This window comes from Tamandua tetradactyla, chromosome 1 (genome assembly GCF_023851605.1).
Source record: "Tamandua tetradactyla isolate mTamTet1 chromosome 1, mTamTet1.pri, whole genome shotgun sequence".
NCBI classification, from domain to species: domain Eukaryota; kingdom Metazoa; phylum Chordata; class Mammalia; order Pilosa; family Myrmecophagidae; genus Tamandua; species Tamandua tetradactyla.
Genome location: NC_135327.1, coordinates 57,040,767 through 57,056,960, shown reverse-complemented (window position 1 = coordinate 57,056,960; position 16,194 = coordinate 57,040,767). Strand labels below are relative to the sequence as shown.

Genomic DNA, 16,194 nt, shown 5'->3' with positions numbered 1-16,194 from the left:
CTGATAACCCATGCTCTCGACTTCAATTCTGTTGAGTTTGCATATTATATTTAATCCATATGAGTGAGGCATGATAATATTTGTCTTTTTGTTTCTGATTTTCTTTTCAATATGCTGTCCTTAAGGTTCATTCATCTAGTTGCGTGCCTCACAAGAACATGCACTTCTCATTGATTTGCAATTATGCCTGTCCTTTGAAAATATTTAAAAATACAGAAATTTCTGAGGATAAAAACACTCATCACCTTTAATTCTGCCACTGAGAGAATATCCTTGCAGGATATTTTTCCATGCATACTATTTTTAATGGCATGCTGTTTTGTAGTCCATATTGTGAATATCAGTAGGTTTCAGACTACTTTTAGTCTAGCAATCCTTTCTTCAAAAGGCCATTTTCCTGAAGCCCAATATATAAATTATTTAATGACCAACAATTTTTTTATTGAACCTCTACCAGGTGCCACTGCCTACCCCCACTGCCCATTCTGCAGGTATGGCAGAGTATAGAGACAACACCTCTCATTGGCTGCTCCCCTGCTTCTGGGCACCCAGCTTGGTCCCTGTGTTTCACTGCCTATCACAAGGATTCAACAAACATACATCTGTGTACTTGTATCATCTCCTTGAGAGAAATCCCTTGATGATGTGGTCAAAAGCCATCCTTGGGATTGTGCCTATGCAAGGTGCTGGGGGAATAGAGAGAAGGTAAAAGATTTGGTCCCTGTTCTTCTAATAGCTCAGTCAGCTTGAGGGGATGAGGTTCAGGAAAGGGAAAAGGAGATTTCAACAGCAGTTTCTCCTTAGAATTCATTCTATAGATAAACTAGTCCTTGTGTACCCAAACACAAGGGGCATACATGTTGCATCATTGTTTATAAAAGCTAATAAGCACATACAACTAATTGTTGTGATGTACTTTGAAATTTATTGCTTTTTTTGCATGTTATTTTTCACAAAAAAAGAAAAAAAAAGAGAAGGGGTGTAGCAGTAACGATAGGATTTAACAAATGAGTATGACTGCTGAATCATTATATTGATATTTCTTTTGGTCTCCAGGGTCTTGGAGCAACTAAACATAAAAACAAAAAATTATGGAACTATAACCCACACCAAACTTTAAAATCTGTTCTATAACTACTTGTTAAAACGTACTTGGAAATTTATTGCTATTTTGTACATATGTTGTATTTCACAATAAAAAAAAATGTTTAAAGAGAAAAGCTAATAACCTAAATGGCCAACATTAGGGGAATGGCCAGCATTAGGGGATTAAGTAAATATATTCTATTATGGTATATCCATAACTTTTGTCAGCTCTTTGTACTGATATGAATCCAACTCCAAGTTAAATGAGGAAAGCAAGATGTTGAATGTTTATCATTTGTATATGTTTTTTAAAATATGGGCATTGTTTTAGTTTCCTGGCCACTAAAACAAATACTGCAGAATGGGTTAGTCTAAATAAAGGCAATTTATTGACTTGTGCATATGAGGCTAGAAGTCCAAAATCAAGGCAATGCTTTCTCCCAGAAGACTGTGGCATTCTGGGGCTAGATGTCAGTGAGCCTTGGTCTTTGGCATTTTTGTCACATGGCAATGCACATGGCAACGTTAACTGGCTTCTCTGGGTTCTGTTGATTTCTGACTTCTTCCCTTGGTTTTCTCCCTATGTATCTGAGTTTCTTACTGCTTATAAATAACTCCAATAATAGGGTTAAGACCCATCCTGATTGATTGGGCCACACATGAACTGAAGTTATCTCATCAAAAGGTCCTATTACAAGGGTTCACACCCACAGGAATGGGTTGGGATTAAGAACATGTTTTTCTGGGGTGCATAGTTCCAAGCCCCCAAAGTCATACATGTGTTTGTAAATGTATAGACCTGCATTATCCTATATAGTAGTTACTGGCCCCAAGTGGCTACTAAGCACTTGAAATGCCCGTTGGATTTTGAAGACATGGTACAAAACAAAGTGTAAAATAACTATATATATATATAATTTGTATATTGACAACATGTTGCAAGAATATTTTGCATACTTAGGTTAAATAAAATATTAGAAGTAATTTCTCCACTCCTGATATTCTCGCAAGCAGCGGGGACAACCAAATCAATAGACCAAGCCCTCAATCTTGGGTTTTGTTCATATGAAACTTATCCCCACAAAGGACAGACTAAGCCTATTTAAAATTAGGCCTAAGAGTCACCCCCCAGAGAACCTCTTTTGTTGCTCAGATGTGGCCTATCTCTCTCCCAGCAAACATGGCAAGCAAACTCACCGCCCTCCCCCTCTCTACATGGGACATGACTCCCAGGTGTGCAAATCTCCCTCGCAATGTGGGACAGAAATCCTAGAATGAGCTGGGACTCAGCATCAAGAGTTTGAGAAAGCCTTCTCGACAGAAAGGGGGAAGAGAGAAATCAGACAAAATAAAGTGTCAGTGGCTGAGAGATTTCAAACAGAGTCGAGAGGTTATCCTGGAGGTTATTCTTACGCGTTATATAGATATCCCCTTTTTAGATCAAGGTGTATTAGGCTAGAGGGAAGTGCCTGAAACCGTAGAGCTGTGTTCCAGTAGCCATGTTTCTTGAAGATGATTGTATAATGATATAGTTTTCGCAGTGTGACTGTGTGATTGTGAACACCTTGTGTCTGATGCTCCTTTTATCTATGGTATGGACAGATGAGTAAAACATATGGATTAAAAATAAATAAATAGGGGGAACAAATGTTGAAATTAAAAGATATATATATATATTGGATAGATGGAAATATGAGTGGTCAATGAGAGGAAGGGGCAAGAGGTATGGTATGTATGTTTTTTTCTTTTTTCTTTTTATTTATTTTTCTGGAGTGATGCAAATGTTCTAAAAAATGATCATGGTGATGAATATACAACTATGTGATGATATTGTGAGCCATTGATTGCACAACATGTATAGAATGTTTGTATGTTAAGAATAAAAATGTTCATGTTTGTATGTTGTTTTGGTTTGATAATACAAAATAAATTTTTTTTAAAGTAATTTCTCCTGTTTTTTACTTTTTAAAATGTGGTTACTAGAAAATTTTTAATTACATATTTAGCTTGCATTTGTGCCTCCCATCTTATTTCTATTGGATAGGGTTTTCCAGTAGAACATACACATTTCTAATAGCAGCTGCCTCTAGGGAGGGGTTCCTGAATTTCCTTCCTCTGAATTTTTTTACTGTGTACCAATTTTTTAAAAATTTAGAATGTAACAAGCTATGACAGGCACCAGAAAAAATCAGTCCCACAAAGGAAATAAATGTGCAAACCAACTTGGAGAAATAGTAAGGATTTTTATAAACAAGTGGTAATTTTTCTTCTTTTTCTGTCAAGACCTCCGGGTCACACCAGACCCCCTTAAAGGAGCCTGGAGCTTGAGGCATTGCCCCTGTGCCAGGGCGTTCATTTCCGTGGGGATGGAGCCTTCTGGGGCCCAGAAGTGTCAGCGTGGTGGCCAGTGCTGGGCGGTATGGAGGGGTGATTGTCTTACTATGATAGTTGCAAAAATTTAACTTCTTTTCCTTTTTAATTAGAGAAGTTGTAAGTTTACTGAAAGACCAGGCAGAAAATAGTTGACATGTATTCACCCCTATTTTTAAGGTTTTGTATTAGTGTGCTACCTTTGTTACAGATGGTGAGAGAATATTAGTATAATTGCACTGCTAACTATAGTCCATAGTTTACATAAGGTCAACATTATTACTGACTAGCGTTTTAATTGAGCACAGAATGTATGGTCTAACTGGAAAAGGGGATTCAGGAAGACACACATGGTGTCCCTGTGTGGGATGCTCCAGGATGACCCTTCTGTGGACCTGACCCTGAGTGACCCTGACTGTGGAATTTCCCATAATTCAAGAGTAGAACTTGCCCGGCTGCCCAATTCCCCCACCCCCCAACACATACTGTAGAAGCATGGGGGTGTGGAGTGGTAACACCTGCTGCGTAGCTTTGGAAAATGTAACCCTCGGGGCAATTTTGTTTCTGATCTTTGGGGTGGGAAGCGTCCCAGCGTCCCCAGGCTCTGATGGCGCTAACAGCCTCGGCGGCGGGTCGTGGCTGGAAATTTGGACGGGACCCCCTGACCCGGGGTGGATAAGCCTAAACCTCAGGCCTGCCCAGCGCACAGCACAGCGCCTGGCACAGCGCAGCACTGGGCAAAACTTTAAAGAAAGAAAGGCCCCCGGCCCCCGTCCTGGTCTTCCCTCTTCCTCCCTCCCCACCTTCGCCGGCCCACCCACCTGCCACCTGCGGACCTTCGCCCCCCCCCCCCCCCCCACGCTCCCAGGCAGCGGATCTCAGAGCCTGCCCGGGAAGGGGGGCGAGGCTGCAGCTCCTGCCTACCTGAGTCGTGCACCTCGCCCAGCCCTCCTCTTCCCAGGGGAGACAGGATGCAAAAGCTGCTCACCGCCCACTGGTTTTTCAATGCAGCCTTCCGGCCTCGTGCCAAGAAAGCGGACCCGGCTGGAGGGTGACTAGGTCAGTTTAAAATGCTTAGTTTAAAAGATGCCTCCCTTGTCGAAGAAACACTAATTAAACAAGATGATGCCTGAGATACTTCTATAACTGAGTCCCCTGGTTACTGACACCCCCATTCCACCCCACCCCCCGCCGCCGAAACCCTTTGCTAGTCCAAGCATCAGAGCTTCCTCTGGGGCTGTGTGAAAAAAAGTGGGCCCTCTGGAGGTCACGACTAACTTGGGGGACCAGGAAGCACCAGTCAGTCCTGCAGAGGGACCCGCGCTGGGGGCTCAGCGCGCGAGTTAGGCGGGCAGTTTGGCGCTGCCAGTGGCCGGGGCAGGAAGGCTGGGGGACAGAAGCGCCGGGGTGCAGGTTCTGGCTCCTCCATTTGCCAACGTCGTGACCGTTAAAGAGCGCAAGATCCTTTCCGCGCCTCTACGTTCTCGTCTGTAAAATGGGATGGCGAACAGAGACTGCGCAGCGCAGCTGCATCTGCCACGCTCCGCGGGTCCGATGTTCCCTCTTCGCTGTGGCTACCGGCGGTTGTATTTGCTGTTAAACAGCGGAGGGTCCTTCCGAGACCGCGCTAGAGGGCTGCTACTTCGTCTGGGGGTCTTCGCTGAGGGCGTGAGGCTGCGAACCACTCTGGGGAAGGCGGAATTCGCAAGATCAGGCTTCTGCCGCCCAGGCGGAGGGAGGTAGGTGAGATAAACCCCAATTCCCTCGGCCCCATCCCAGGCCCGGAGACTGGGGCGGGGCGGGGCCGATCCAGCCTCCGCGCTGTCGACCCTGAGGACTCCGCCCTCGATCCCGCCTTCCTCTAATCCGCGCCCCCATTGGTGGCGTCCGGCGGCGCGGCCGCTGTTATTTTTCGAATATATAAGGAGGTGGAGGTGGCATCTGTGACCAGAGGCTTCCCGGACTGCGGCCGGGTCCTTGCGTCCCTCCACTCCCCCACCCTCCCCACCTTCCTCTCCTTCCTCACCTCCCTCATCTCCCTCGTTCCCACCGGCTTGGTCTCCCCCCACCCCTCCCCTTACCCTGGGCCTGGCATCCGTGGCCGCCCCTGCGCCGGGCTCCCAGCCGTCCGCCTGCCCGCAGCGATGGAGCTGCCCCCGCGGGGCCTGCCTCTCAGTCCGGCCAACGAGCGCGGTGGCGCCGAGCGCCCGAGCCACCTCCCGGGCCTCCGGCGGGCATCTCGCGGCCCCCTGGGGTCTCCGGAGCGCGCGGCCGCCTCCTCGCCGGTCACCACCCTCACCCGGACAATGCATGACCTCGCCGGGCTCGGCAGGTAGGGCCCCCCCGAGAGCACCGGGCGTGGGATGAGAGACCCATTCTAGGGTGCGGGCCTCCTGGGGGGGACAGGAGGTGGGTCGGGGAGGCGTCTGCCGGGACTTCGCTGCTCCAGGCCTGCCTAAGCATCCGGGGACCCTCCTATCCTTTCCTCTCCCTCCCTCCTTCCCCCACCCTGCCGTCCCCCTGACATCTGCCCAAATTGCCATCATTTTGCCCCAGGCACGCAGGGGGGTCCCACTCCTGGAGGAAGGTCTTGGGGGTGACAGAGCCGTCAGGTCCCCCCATTCTCTTGCCTTGCCCTTCCCCATCCCCCTGCCCCCATTTCTGCCCGGTAGCTCCAGGATTAAGCGATTAAATGCTGATCCTGCCCCAGGGGCGAGCCTAGATTACCAGGCTGGACTACTTAAGCAGCAGTAGAGGGAGAGCCCAGTCTGGGGTCTTCCTTTTGATGGGTGGCAGCCTGGAGAGTTTAGAGGGACACCCTCTCCGGCTTCACTCCTGCGCTGCCCCACCCCAGCCTTGCTGGGGGGGGGGGGGTGCCTTGCCCCTGCACCCAGCACCCTTCCTAAATAACCACACAGAACCATTTAGGTCCACCAGAGAATGAGCCTGTCCTGGCCCTCGATGCCACCACCTCTCTGGGGCAGTTGGGAACACAGGGCAGTCAGCCCCACATTTCTCTCTCTACTTCCCTGGGTCCCTGGTTTCTTCTCAGTGAGACCCCAAAGGGTCGGGTAAGGAGCCTACTTTTCCACAGCCAGCTGACATGCCTGTCCCCAGCCCGGCGGGCATCTGTTTCCTCCCTGTCATCTGAGTCCTCTGAATCTTCTGACGCAGGTGAGGCCCCTCGGGGTGCTTGGGGAGGTCCGCCAGGGCCAGGAGAGTTTTGGGTGCTGCCTGCCTGAGCCTCCTTTCTCCTTTGCCTATGAGATTAACATCTTTCCCATAACCTGGTGGGCTCAGGAGCCTCCCATCCTGCCCACTGGGCTGGAAGGAAGCCACACCTCTGTGGTCCTCACCACACCCAGCTCAGGCCTTGAGCGGTAGGGTGGGGCCCTCTGTGGAAGACGAGATCCCTTTAAAACCAGGCACCAAGGGCGCTGAACCACAGCCACACCTGGGCAGTAGGCAGGACTGAAAGTCATCTTTATAGAATGTTCTCTTACCTGAAGCTATAGTTTTCTCCTGAAAAGGCTGTTGTCTCTCCTGGAGCAAAATATTTTAAGCTAGTTCAAGAAATCTGCTTACCAAAGGCTGTGGTTTAACCACACGTAAAGGAGTTTCCACGGTAAACAGGTAGTGGAGCCCTGCCCTGTGCCATTTGTGGGATGGGGTATTAGCCCTGGGGGTCATGGGTAGGTTTTTGTTTCGTTTTTTAGTGTATCAAGATCTAAAATAGAAACAGGTTTGGGTTTTGTTATTAGTTTTATTTTCCCCTTCTCCGAAGAGGATTGGAAACTGACAGGGAAAAAGTAATGCAGAAAATGCCACTAGTTTCAAACCAAGGTGCTCCAATCCCCTCCACCCACCCCACCCCAGGTCTCTGCATGGATTCCCCCAGCCCCATGGACCCTCAGATGGCAGAGCAGACGTGAGTAGAGAAGGGGAGCCTGCCACCTCCGAGCCTCCACCTGCCTTTGGGAATCCCAGTTCTAGTATAAAGGCACCCCCATCGAGGAGGCCTGGGAAAGGGGACAGGCCCCTCAGGACCCGTGTGGGCTCGGGGATGCTCATTAACCTTCCCAGGCCCCGCAGTTTGGGCCCATGTCTCAGAGAAGGGCCTGCTGTCTGGGGGGCCAGTGGGGAGTGAGCTTAGTCAGGGGTGGTGGGGACAGAGGCCACTGGGAGCAGAGGATGCTTGACTTCACGCCACCCTTCTGTGGGACACAGGCCAGTGCATTTCCCTTTTTTTTTTTTTGCTTACCCAGAATTTTTTTCTGTGAAACATCACAATTTTAAAATATGGCCCAACTAATTCCATTTTTTTTAACATGCTCTAGGCCAGACAAAACATGGTTGCCTGCAGGCTGATTTGACCTTCGGCCATCAGTGACCTCTGGCTTTAGTGACACTTGGCCCTCTGGCCACCCCCAAACCAGACCCTTTGTGAGAGACAGTGGAGAGAGCTGCTGGGCCTGTGCTCTGGACAGTGGCTTGGCAGTGGGCACGGGTCCTGCCTTCCAAAGCACAGCTGTTTCCACCCAGCTGTTAGGGCCCAAGCAGTGGTGGGGAACAGCTGGGCACCGCCAGCCTGGGCTGGGGCACTGGCTTTACGTGATGGGCAGTGGTTGTCGTTCCGCCCATTGCCTTTGATCGGGCTGGGCTGGGCTGGGTTGCATGGTTGGTTCACACACAGGAAATGCAGAAAATCAGGCAGCGTTGGGGGAGAGACTGCAGGTTGATTTTTGGAGGCAACACAATCAAAACGGTGCCTGCTTTACCCCCAAGACCCAGGTGCCGATTGGAAACCAAGCAAATGAAATTGGGCACCTTTGACACCAGTTGCCCCCTCCACCGTTTTAGCCCTGTGTCCCTCCCCACCCCCCCACCCCCACTTCTGCACCTGCTTTGACCGTTACAGTTTCTCAAAGCTGGTGTGTGTGTGTGTGTGCATGTGTAGACACACAAAAGCCCTAAGTGGCAGGTGGTCTCCGGTAACAGAGCGGGGGGCGGGGCCTATGTACAGAAAGCCAAGGCTGGCCTCAAAAGGAACAGCTGTTGGAATTCCTCGCCTGCTGGCCTCTTCTAAGGCAGGAGGAAGGGGTGGGACCAAGGCTGGGTCCTGGAAAATTCCACAGGAGGGAGAGGATGTGACCTTGTGCATTTGCCACTGGGGGTCTGTGTGGCAGATTGGAGCTGATCCAGGCCATGTCCTGGGGGGAGCCAGGCCTGGCTGGCAGTCCAGGCCTGGAGCCCCACACTGCCGGACCCAGGGCTGTCATCCGTGGACTGGATGGATGCCTCTCCTGGCAGCCATATGGCCCCACTGAGGTGATTTGCATACAGGTGGAAGGCCTGTAGGCAGGCTGGTGAGATCGTTACCTTGGTGACGCCTCAGTGACCCTGTGACCTGCCCCAGCTGTCTCCAGTCTCTGTTCTCTTCCATTTAGGGTGGCCTTTAAAATCCCAGGCCGCTGCTCACCTTCTCCCTTCCCTGATAGCTGGGTTTTCCTGCACGCTGCCTGTTCCTTACCTGCCCGTTCCCCCACCCCCATCCCTTCTGGCCTGAGCCCTGACCCTTGCCCAGGCAGTGGGCTGTGGACCTGACGCTGGGGCTGGGGGCTGGGCTGCTGGGGGCTGGGCTGCTGGGGGAAGACGGGCTGTATGGGACCCTTGTCTCTCGTAGGTTTGAGCAGGCTATCCAGGCAGCCAGCCGGTTCATCCGAAGGTGAGTGTTCAGGTGGATGGGGTAGGAACGGGGAGCCGGGAGGGAAATCTGCCAGGCCCTCCCATGGGGTGGGGGGCACTTGTTATATAGGGCTCAGTGGAGGACGGTCCTCCTGGATCCTCTGGGTCCCTGCCCCGCCCTCCCCGCCCTCCCCACCCTGACCTGGCCCCACTTCCTTCTTCAGTGAGCAGTTTTCCATCAGACGCATCCAGTCCATGCCGGTGAGTGCCCGAAGCCCAATGGGGTGTGGGGGCACTGCTCAGGACCCTGGTCCACTGGCCTGCGTGGGGGAGGGTGGGAGGGGCGGGAGGTGCCCGGGTCCCCTCTCCTCATAGACTTGAAGCAGCTGGTGGCCTTGGGCTGGCGGTGGGAGCAGGGGCTGCAGAGGCAGGTGGGAGAAGGTGGAGCCTCAGCCCCTGCCCCCCCTCCGCCTGGCCCCTCCAGCTGAGGCTTCTGGACCACCACAGCCCTGTGCTGCGGAACATCACCAACTCCCAGGCCAGCCCCCTGCCCGGCAGCTGGCGGAGGAGTGAGGCGGGCACCGGCGGCAACTCTGGGGATGACAAGGAGAATGTGCGTGCAGGATGGCCCCAGGGTGGAGGGCCGCATGCTGGGGGCTCCCCTGCCTTTGATGACCCCCCCCCCAATCATCTTGCCCACAGGATGGATTTGTCTTCAAGATGCCCTGGAGACCGAGCCATCCCGATCTCGGCCACGCCATGGCAGAGTGGACCAGCCGCAGGGAGGCCTTTGCCCAGAGGCCAAACTCGGCCCCCGACCTGATGGTACAGCAGGAGAGCTGGCCCCCGACCACCACCGCAGGGCCTGCACCCCAGATGGGTGGCCTAGGAGAGCTGAACCCCCCGTCCCTACCCTGGGGCTCTTGTCTGGGCAGCTGGGTTTTCTTTTCTCCAAAGGACGGGGGTGGAGAATGCACCCAGGCCCTCCCCTGAGCAGGCTCTTTCCGTTTCGTCCCTGCAGTGCGTCACCCCTGAGCGGAAGGTGAAAGTGGAGGAGCTGAGCCCCCTGCCCCGGCGCCGTTCTTCCCTGATCCCTGCCGAGGGGGCCACTGAGGAAGATGATGGATTTGTGGACCTCCTGGAGAGTGACTTGAAGGTAACAGCCTTGGTCCACCAGGTCCCCTTCTCCCTGTCACCCTACCCTAGGACCTCCCAAAAGAGGAAAGCTCTGAGCTCCCGCAGCAAGTCTATGACCTCATTCCAATGTCAGAAGAACTGAGTCTCAGCCTGAGCTCTGACCGATCAGAGGAGAGCAGGTCACTGGTGGATCTGGGGTGCTGCCTGTGTGGAGGTGCCAGCAGGGACTGGGGGGCCTGCTAAGAAGGCTGCACCGGAGCGTTTGGGGGCCCGAGGGGTTTGTCCTGTGTCTAAGGTCTGACCATATCTTTGTGGCTTTGGCCCCAGGATGACAATGAGGTCCCCCCAGGCATGGAGAGTCTCATTAGTGCCCCACTGGTCAAGACCTCGGAAAAGGAAGAACAGGTGGGCCTGTGGGGTGCCCCCCTCAAAATTTGGAGGAGCAGGGCCCTCCCTCCAGGGGGGATTGAGGTGAGGGGTGGGGTGGGGATGGGGATGGGGCAGTCTGACCCCCACCCTGCTGCCCCCAGGACCTCATCATGTTCAGCAAGTGCCAGCGGCTCTTCCGCTCTCCGTCCATGCCCTGCAGTGTGATCCGGCCCATCCTCAAGAGGCTGGAGCGGCCCCAGGACAGGGACGTGCCCGTCCAGAACAAGCGGAGGAGAAGCGGGACGCCCCCCAAGGACCAGTGGGAGCCCCTAGAGCCTGTGAGTACCTCCTGCTGGCCCCTAAAGGGTTGTCCCCACTTCCAGGATATACCTCGGCTGCCCACCACCAAATCCAGCTGCCTAGCCCTTGTTGGCCAGGTTTATAGCCCACAGAAGGGAGGCCTGGGCATTCGGGAAGAGGGAGCACCTGAGCATCCTGGAAAAGGGTGGTACCAGTCCAGCAGGGCACTGTGGGCCAGTCTCATCCCTGACCGACCTCTCCTACCTGGTATTGCAGAAAGCCCGTGTCCTCCGTTCAAAGTCCCTGTGTCATGATGAGATCGAGAGTATCCTGGACAGTGACCATCGCGAATTGATCGGGGATTACTCCAAGGTACCAGCCACAGGACCCTCTGGGGGCTGGACGCCTGATCGTCCAGGGACCCCGAGACCAGGCACCACTTTGGGCTCCCCCCTCTCTCCCCACAGGACCCTTGTCTCTTTGTCCTTTGCATCTTTTCATCCTTTGTTCTCATGTAGCCTCCTCCCTCAGGCCCTCCTTGGCTCCTGAAATCTGTCCAGGGCCTCAGTTAAATCTCAACCTTGGAAAGCATTTGCAAACTGTCCAGCTTGGAATTTCCTCACACCTCATCCTCAGGCTTGGAAGAGCATGAGGGGCAGGAAGCAGGGAGCTCATCTCCTCTTCTCCCCTTTGTTTCTCCTTGGAAGATTGTTCTCTGAGTATCAGGCTGCAGAGGTGCCTCTTGGTTGCCATGGGAACCAGAGGCTGAATTTGAAGGCCAGAGCTGGTGTGGCCTCTGGGCTTGGGCAGTGGTGCTCCATCCTCTCTAGGCTGCTGGTCTTACCAATTTCACTTTCTCTCATTCCAACCTTTCAGGCCTTCCTTCTGCAGACCGTGGATGGAAAACACCAAGACCTCAAGTACATCTCACCAGAAACGGTGAGCAGAGCTGAGTGCTTCCCTGGTCTGGGATAGGCTGTGTCCTAGGTCAGCGGGAGGGGTGGGGACAGGTATCCGGAGGCCAGCCTGACCTGTGGGACCGACCCCCATGGCCGCTTACAGATGGTGGCCCTGCTGACAGGCAAGTTCAGCAACATCGTGGAGAAGTTTTTGATCGTGGACTGCAGATACCCCTACGAGTATGAAGGCGGGCACATCAAGGTGAGGCGGGTGGGCTGGGGAGGCCCTGAATCCCCACCACGCACTGATGCAGGCAGAACAGGTGGAGGAGGGCACACCTTTTCATGGGGAAGTCTCCTGCCCAGCGAAAGATAGGTCACCTGGCTGACGGGTGGGGTCAGCGGGGGGAGGAGACTGCATTGTCCCCTGGGCCCAGCCCAGGGATCTGACCGCTGGCTCCTCGCACAGACCGCTGTGAACCTGCCCCTGGAGCGGGACGCCGAGACCTTCCTGCTACAGAGTCCCATCACCGCCTGCGGCCTAGACAAGAGAATCATCCTTATTTTCCACTGTGAATTCTCGTCTGAGCGCGGCCCCCGCATGTGAGTCCCAGTTCTGCCCAGCCGGCTGGGCTCTGCCTGCTGGAGCTGTCGGGGAGGCCAGGAGGCCAGAGCCCAGCCCCTCCCTGTGCACAGCACCCTCCTCTCCGGCTCCTCTCGCTGTCCTTCCCACCCACCGTCCACCCTCTGTCTATTGACATCACCCTCTTCAAATCTGGTTCCAAAATCTCCAGCAGTGTCTTTCTCAAAATCCAAGGACCCAATGCCAGGCCTCAGTGATGTGGATCCTGCCCAGTGTCCTTGGACTCTTGCTGCTCTGCTGGGCACTGCTCCTTTGACATCCACAGTTCCTCGGGCTGAACTGAGCTCCTTCTCCCCAGTATCATCTCTGTCCCAGGGCGTTCCTGATGCCCTGCCCTGGCCCTTCTCTCTACCCACCATGTCCTCTCCCAAGCCCCATCTGGTCCGTCTGATGGCTCGGGCTCTCTGGCTGGGCCTCACACCTGTGCCAGGAAACTGCACAGATGCTCCTCACATGTGCTCAGGGTCAGAGGCCCCCTCCCCGCTGCCCCCAGGCCTCGCCCTCCCAGAACCCCAACCTTTGTGCACGGCACCCACCTCCCTGCAGACACTGGGCCTGGTCACAGGGCTTCTGCCTTGGATCTTTCCTTCTCTTTCCTTGCCTCCCCCACCCATACCTGGTCATCACTGTGTCTTTTCCAGACTTCTCTGCCCCCAGTCCAGGCCACAGATGTCTCCAACATGTCTGGCTGCCCTGGGGACAGAGAGCCCTCTTGATTCACCCCTCGCTTCATCTCCCCAACCTGTTCTGGCCCCAGTAGCCAGTGCGGGTCATCTAAGAATGTTCTTTGGGCTGACATTCCTGGGCTCAGAAGCCTTCCATGGCTCCCTAAGGCCCTCAAAGGCACAGGCACAGGTTCCCCGGTAAATGCCCCACCCCACCCCCAGGTCTGACCCTCCCCCCACTGGGTTGGTTCCAGGTGCCGCTTCATCAGGGAACGAGACCGTGCTGCTAACGACTACCCCAGCCTCTACTACCCCGAGATGTACATCCTCAAGGGCGGCTACAAGGAATTCTTCCCGCAGCATCCGGTACAGGGTGGGGGCAAAGGGGTCAGCCAGGCTGTGGCCCTAGGAAAGGAGGAGGGCGGGCTGTGGCCCTAGGAAAGGAGGAGGGTGGGCTGTGTCCCCTAGGGTTGCCCACTCCTGTGTTGGCTGATGCCTCCCCTCCTGCCCTAGACCTTCTGTGAGCCCCAGGACTACCGGCCCATGAACCATGAGGCCTTCAAGGACGAGCTGAAGACCTTCCGACTCAAGACACGCAGCTGGGCTGGGGAGCGGAGCAGGCGGGAGCTCTGCAGCCGGCTGCAGGAGCAGTGAAGGGCCACCACTGGCCCCCTGCCTGCCTTGGTCTCCCCTGGTCTGGGGGCCTGCCGGGGGTTCAGGTGCTATCCAGGGGAAAGATGGTGAGGGTGCCCTGTCCGTCTGTCCCTAGCCCCCTTCCCAATCTGACCCAGTCCTATTCCAGGTCCTGGCACCTCCACCCCTCACCCCTCACCCCTGCAGAAGAGCCCAGAGTGTTGAGAGTGAGTTGGGTTAAGACCAGCTCAAAGAAGGAAGTATTTTGTGTCTAGTAGGAGCCTTTTAGCTGTTTTTCTTTCTAGTTTGGGTTCACCCATTGTCTTCCTGTGTCTAGAAAAGCCCCCTTTTTTCTAGGGGCCTTTCTTGTATGTCAGCTGAGGCTGGGAGAAGGCCACAGCCTGGGCTGGGCCAGAGCTGAACTCTCGTCCCTCCCCAGGAGTGGGCCCTCCAGCCCCTGCTCGCTGTCCTGGCCAGGGCTGCCCCACCTGCCCTCTTCAGGAATAGTTGCCTGTTTCTACCATGTTTTCCCCTTTCTCTGTTCCTCTCTGCTGACCCTCCATCCCTACACCCACAGCATAACCTTTAGCTCTCTCTGTTTCCTGTTTCAGTGTTACCTGCACGCTTGGTTTGAGTTTTTGCCTGTCTCAGGGGACACGTTCACAGGCTGAGGTGGTGGCTCCCCTGTCCCGCTGGAGTTAGAGACCCAAACACAAATGGCCCCCTTAGCCCTGGCTTCTGGGGCCTCAGAACGGGGTGTTGTTACCCCTGGGGTGAGGGCCAAGGCCTGATTCGTGAGCCCAGCCCCCACAGCTGTGAACCCTGGGCCTGGCTAGTCAGAACTTGCTGTCTCGTCCTGGCTGGCTGGCTGACTGGCTGGCTGAAGGTGCACAAGCCTTGCACATACACAAGTGTACATAAACCCTCGGGTGGAAGCACTTAGGTGTGCATTACAGCCTGCAGCCAGAGGATGTGTGTTTCTGGACAAAAATTTTTACACTTAAGGTTTGGAAGTATTCAAGAGGCAATGTCACGGAAGCAGCTAAAACCAAGGACCTAGCGACCTCTGGATTCTGAATCTCAAGATAAGGGAAGGGCTGGGCCAAAAGAGCCTGCCTTGGTTCAATAAAGCACTGACCAAGTCGAGTAACTGGCATTGCGTCTTGTGGGGGGTGGAGTGGGGAGAGGTACAGGGAGTAGCAGTTGGCCCAGCACCCAGGTGGAGCCCCCCAACAAGACAGCAACAGCCTCTGGTGGTGGGCTAGGGATGGGGGCAGGGCATTGTAGGGAGGGGGTGCCTTAGTCTCTATCCCTTTCACCTCCGTCTCTTGGATGACACTCCAAGCACCTCTCAACTCATCTTTTCTAACTGCACCAAAAGGCAAGAAACCCCCACCCTATCACTCCTTCCCTCAAGAATTGTCAATGGCTCCCCATTGTCCTTGGGATAAATTGAACAGACTCCCGGCATGGGATGTAAGGAATCCCTTTTAGTGGGTCCTCCCCAGTCTCACACCCCCACCCCCACCCAACCATACATTGCTCTTCGCATTTCCTTGTCTTGGCCTCTGCTGTGCCATCCTCTGCTCTTCTCCCAGCTCTTATACCTCCAAGACTTGATTCCAAATGCCCCCTTCTGCCGGAAATTCCATCAGGGAAGTTACTTTGACTATGCCCAGCACCAGGCACAGGTTCTGCCACCTAGGTGGTGCCAAGATCAAGGTCAAGAGCATGGGCAGAACCATCCCCAGACACAGACCCCACCCCTGTATGCCGTGGAAATCTCTGGATTCCACTGAGATGGCATCTCCCTCTCCTACAAGAGAGCTCATCTGCATTCTAGAGGAGGTACAATTCACCCCATTTTGCAGATGAGAAGATAGAGGCCATTTCCTATCGTAGCAATGGAGGCCACTCCAGTTTCCCAGGCAGAGTCTAAAGGATATACCCTGTCTGCAGATTTTGCCTCAGTTCTTCTTGCCCTCAGGCTTGGTCTTCAATTCTGGTCCTACCCACCCCACTCCCACAGACTACCACGGTGGAGAGTATAAGGGTACAGCTTTGATGGCCTGGGCCTCGCAGGGAAAAGGGCCCTGAAGGCTCCAGAAGCTCCCTCCACTGGGCAGGCGGCTGATACCTCCAAGTCCAGCTTTTACTGGGTAAGGGGATTTAGCATGGAAAAGGGAAGATAACTGGGTGGGCACAACAGTGGTAGGGAGGGAGAGAGCCTCCTGGATGCTGTCATGTGCCTGCTGCACCCTGTGTGCTCAGATGGCCCTGTGAGAGCCCCCCTCCTTCCCTATGTGCTCAGATGGCCCCGTGAGAGCCCCCCTCCTTCCCTATGTACTCAGATGGCCCCGTGAGAGCCCCCCTCCTTCCCCATGTGCTCAGATGGCCCCGTGAGAGG

General features: G+C 54.4%; 1 protein-coding gene across 2 annotated transcripts; it reads left to right on the top strand.

Moving 5' to 3' along the window:
• Nucleotides 1-5,146: 5,146 nt before the first annotated feature.
• CDC25B (cell division cycle 25B) lies at nt 5,147-14,933 on the top strand. 2 transcript variants are annotated; one of them, XM_077116676.1, is made up of 16 exons: nt 5,147-5,788; nt 6,509-6,630; nt 7,333-7,384; nt 9,140-9,181; nt 9,366-9,402; nt 9,626-9,754; nt 9,844-9,966; nt 10,163-10,297; nt 10,606-10,683; nt 10,809-10,985; nt 11,224-11,319; nt 11,824-11,886; nt 12,010-12,108; nt 12,316-12,449; nt 13,409-13,520; nt 13,668-14,933. In XM_077116676.1, exons 1-16 carry the CDS (start codon nt 5,601-5,603, stop codon nt 13,806-13,808), a joined length of 1,728 nt encoding a protein of 575 aa, XP_076972791.1. In that variant the 5' UTR covers nt 5,147-5,600; the 3' UTR covers nt 13,809-14,933. The 2 variants fall into 2 exon arrangements, with proteins under 2 accessions (XP_076972791.1, XP_076972796.1); XM_077116681.1 differs by lacking the exons at nt 5,147-5,788; nt 6,509-6,630; nt 7,333-7,384 and adding an exon at nt 7,400-8,784.
• Nucleotides 14,934-16,194: the final 1,261 nt, after the last annotated feature.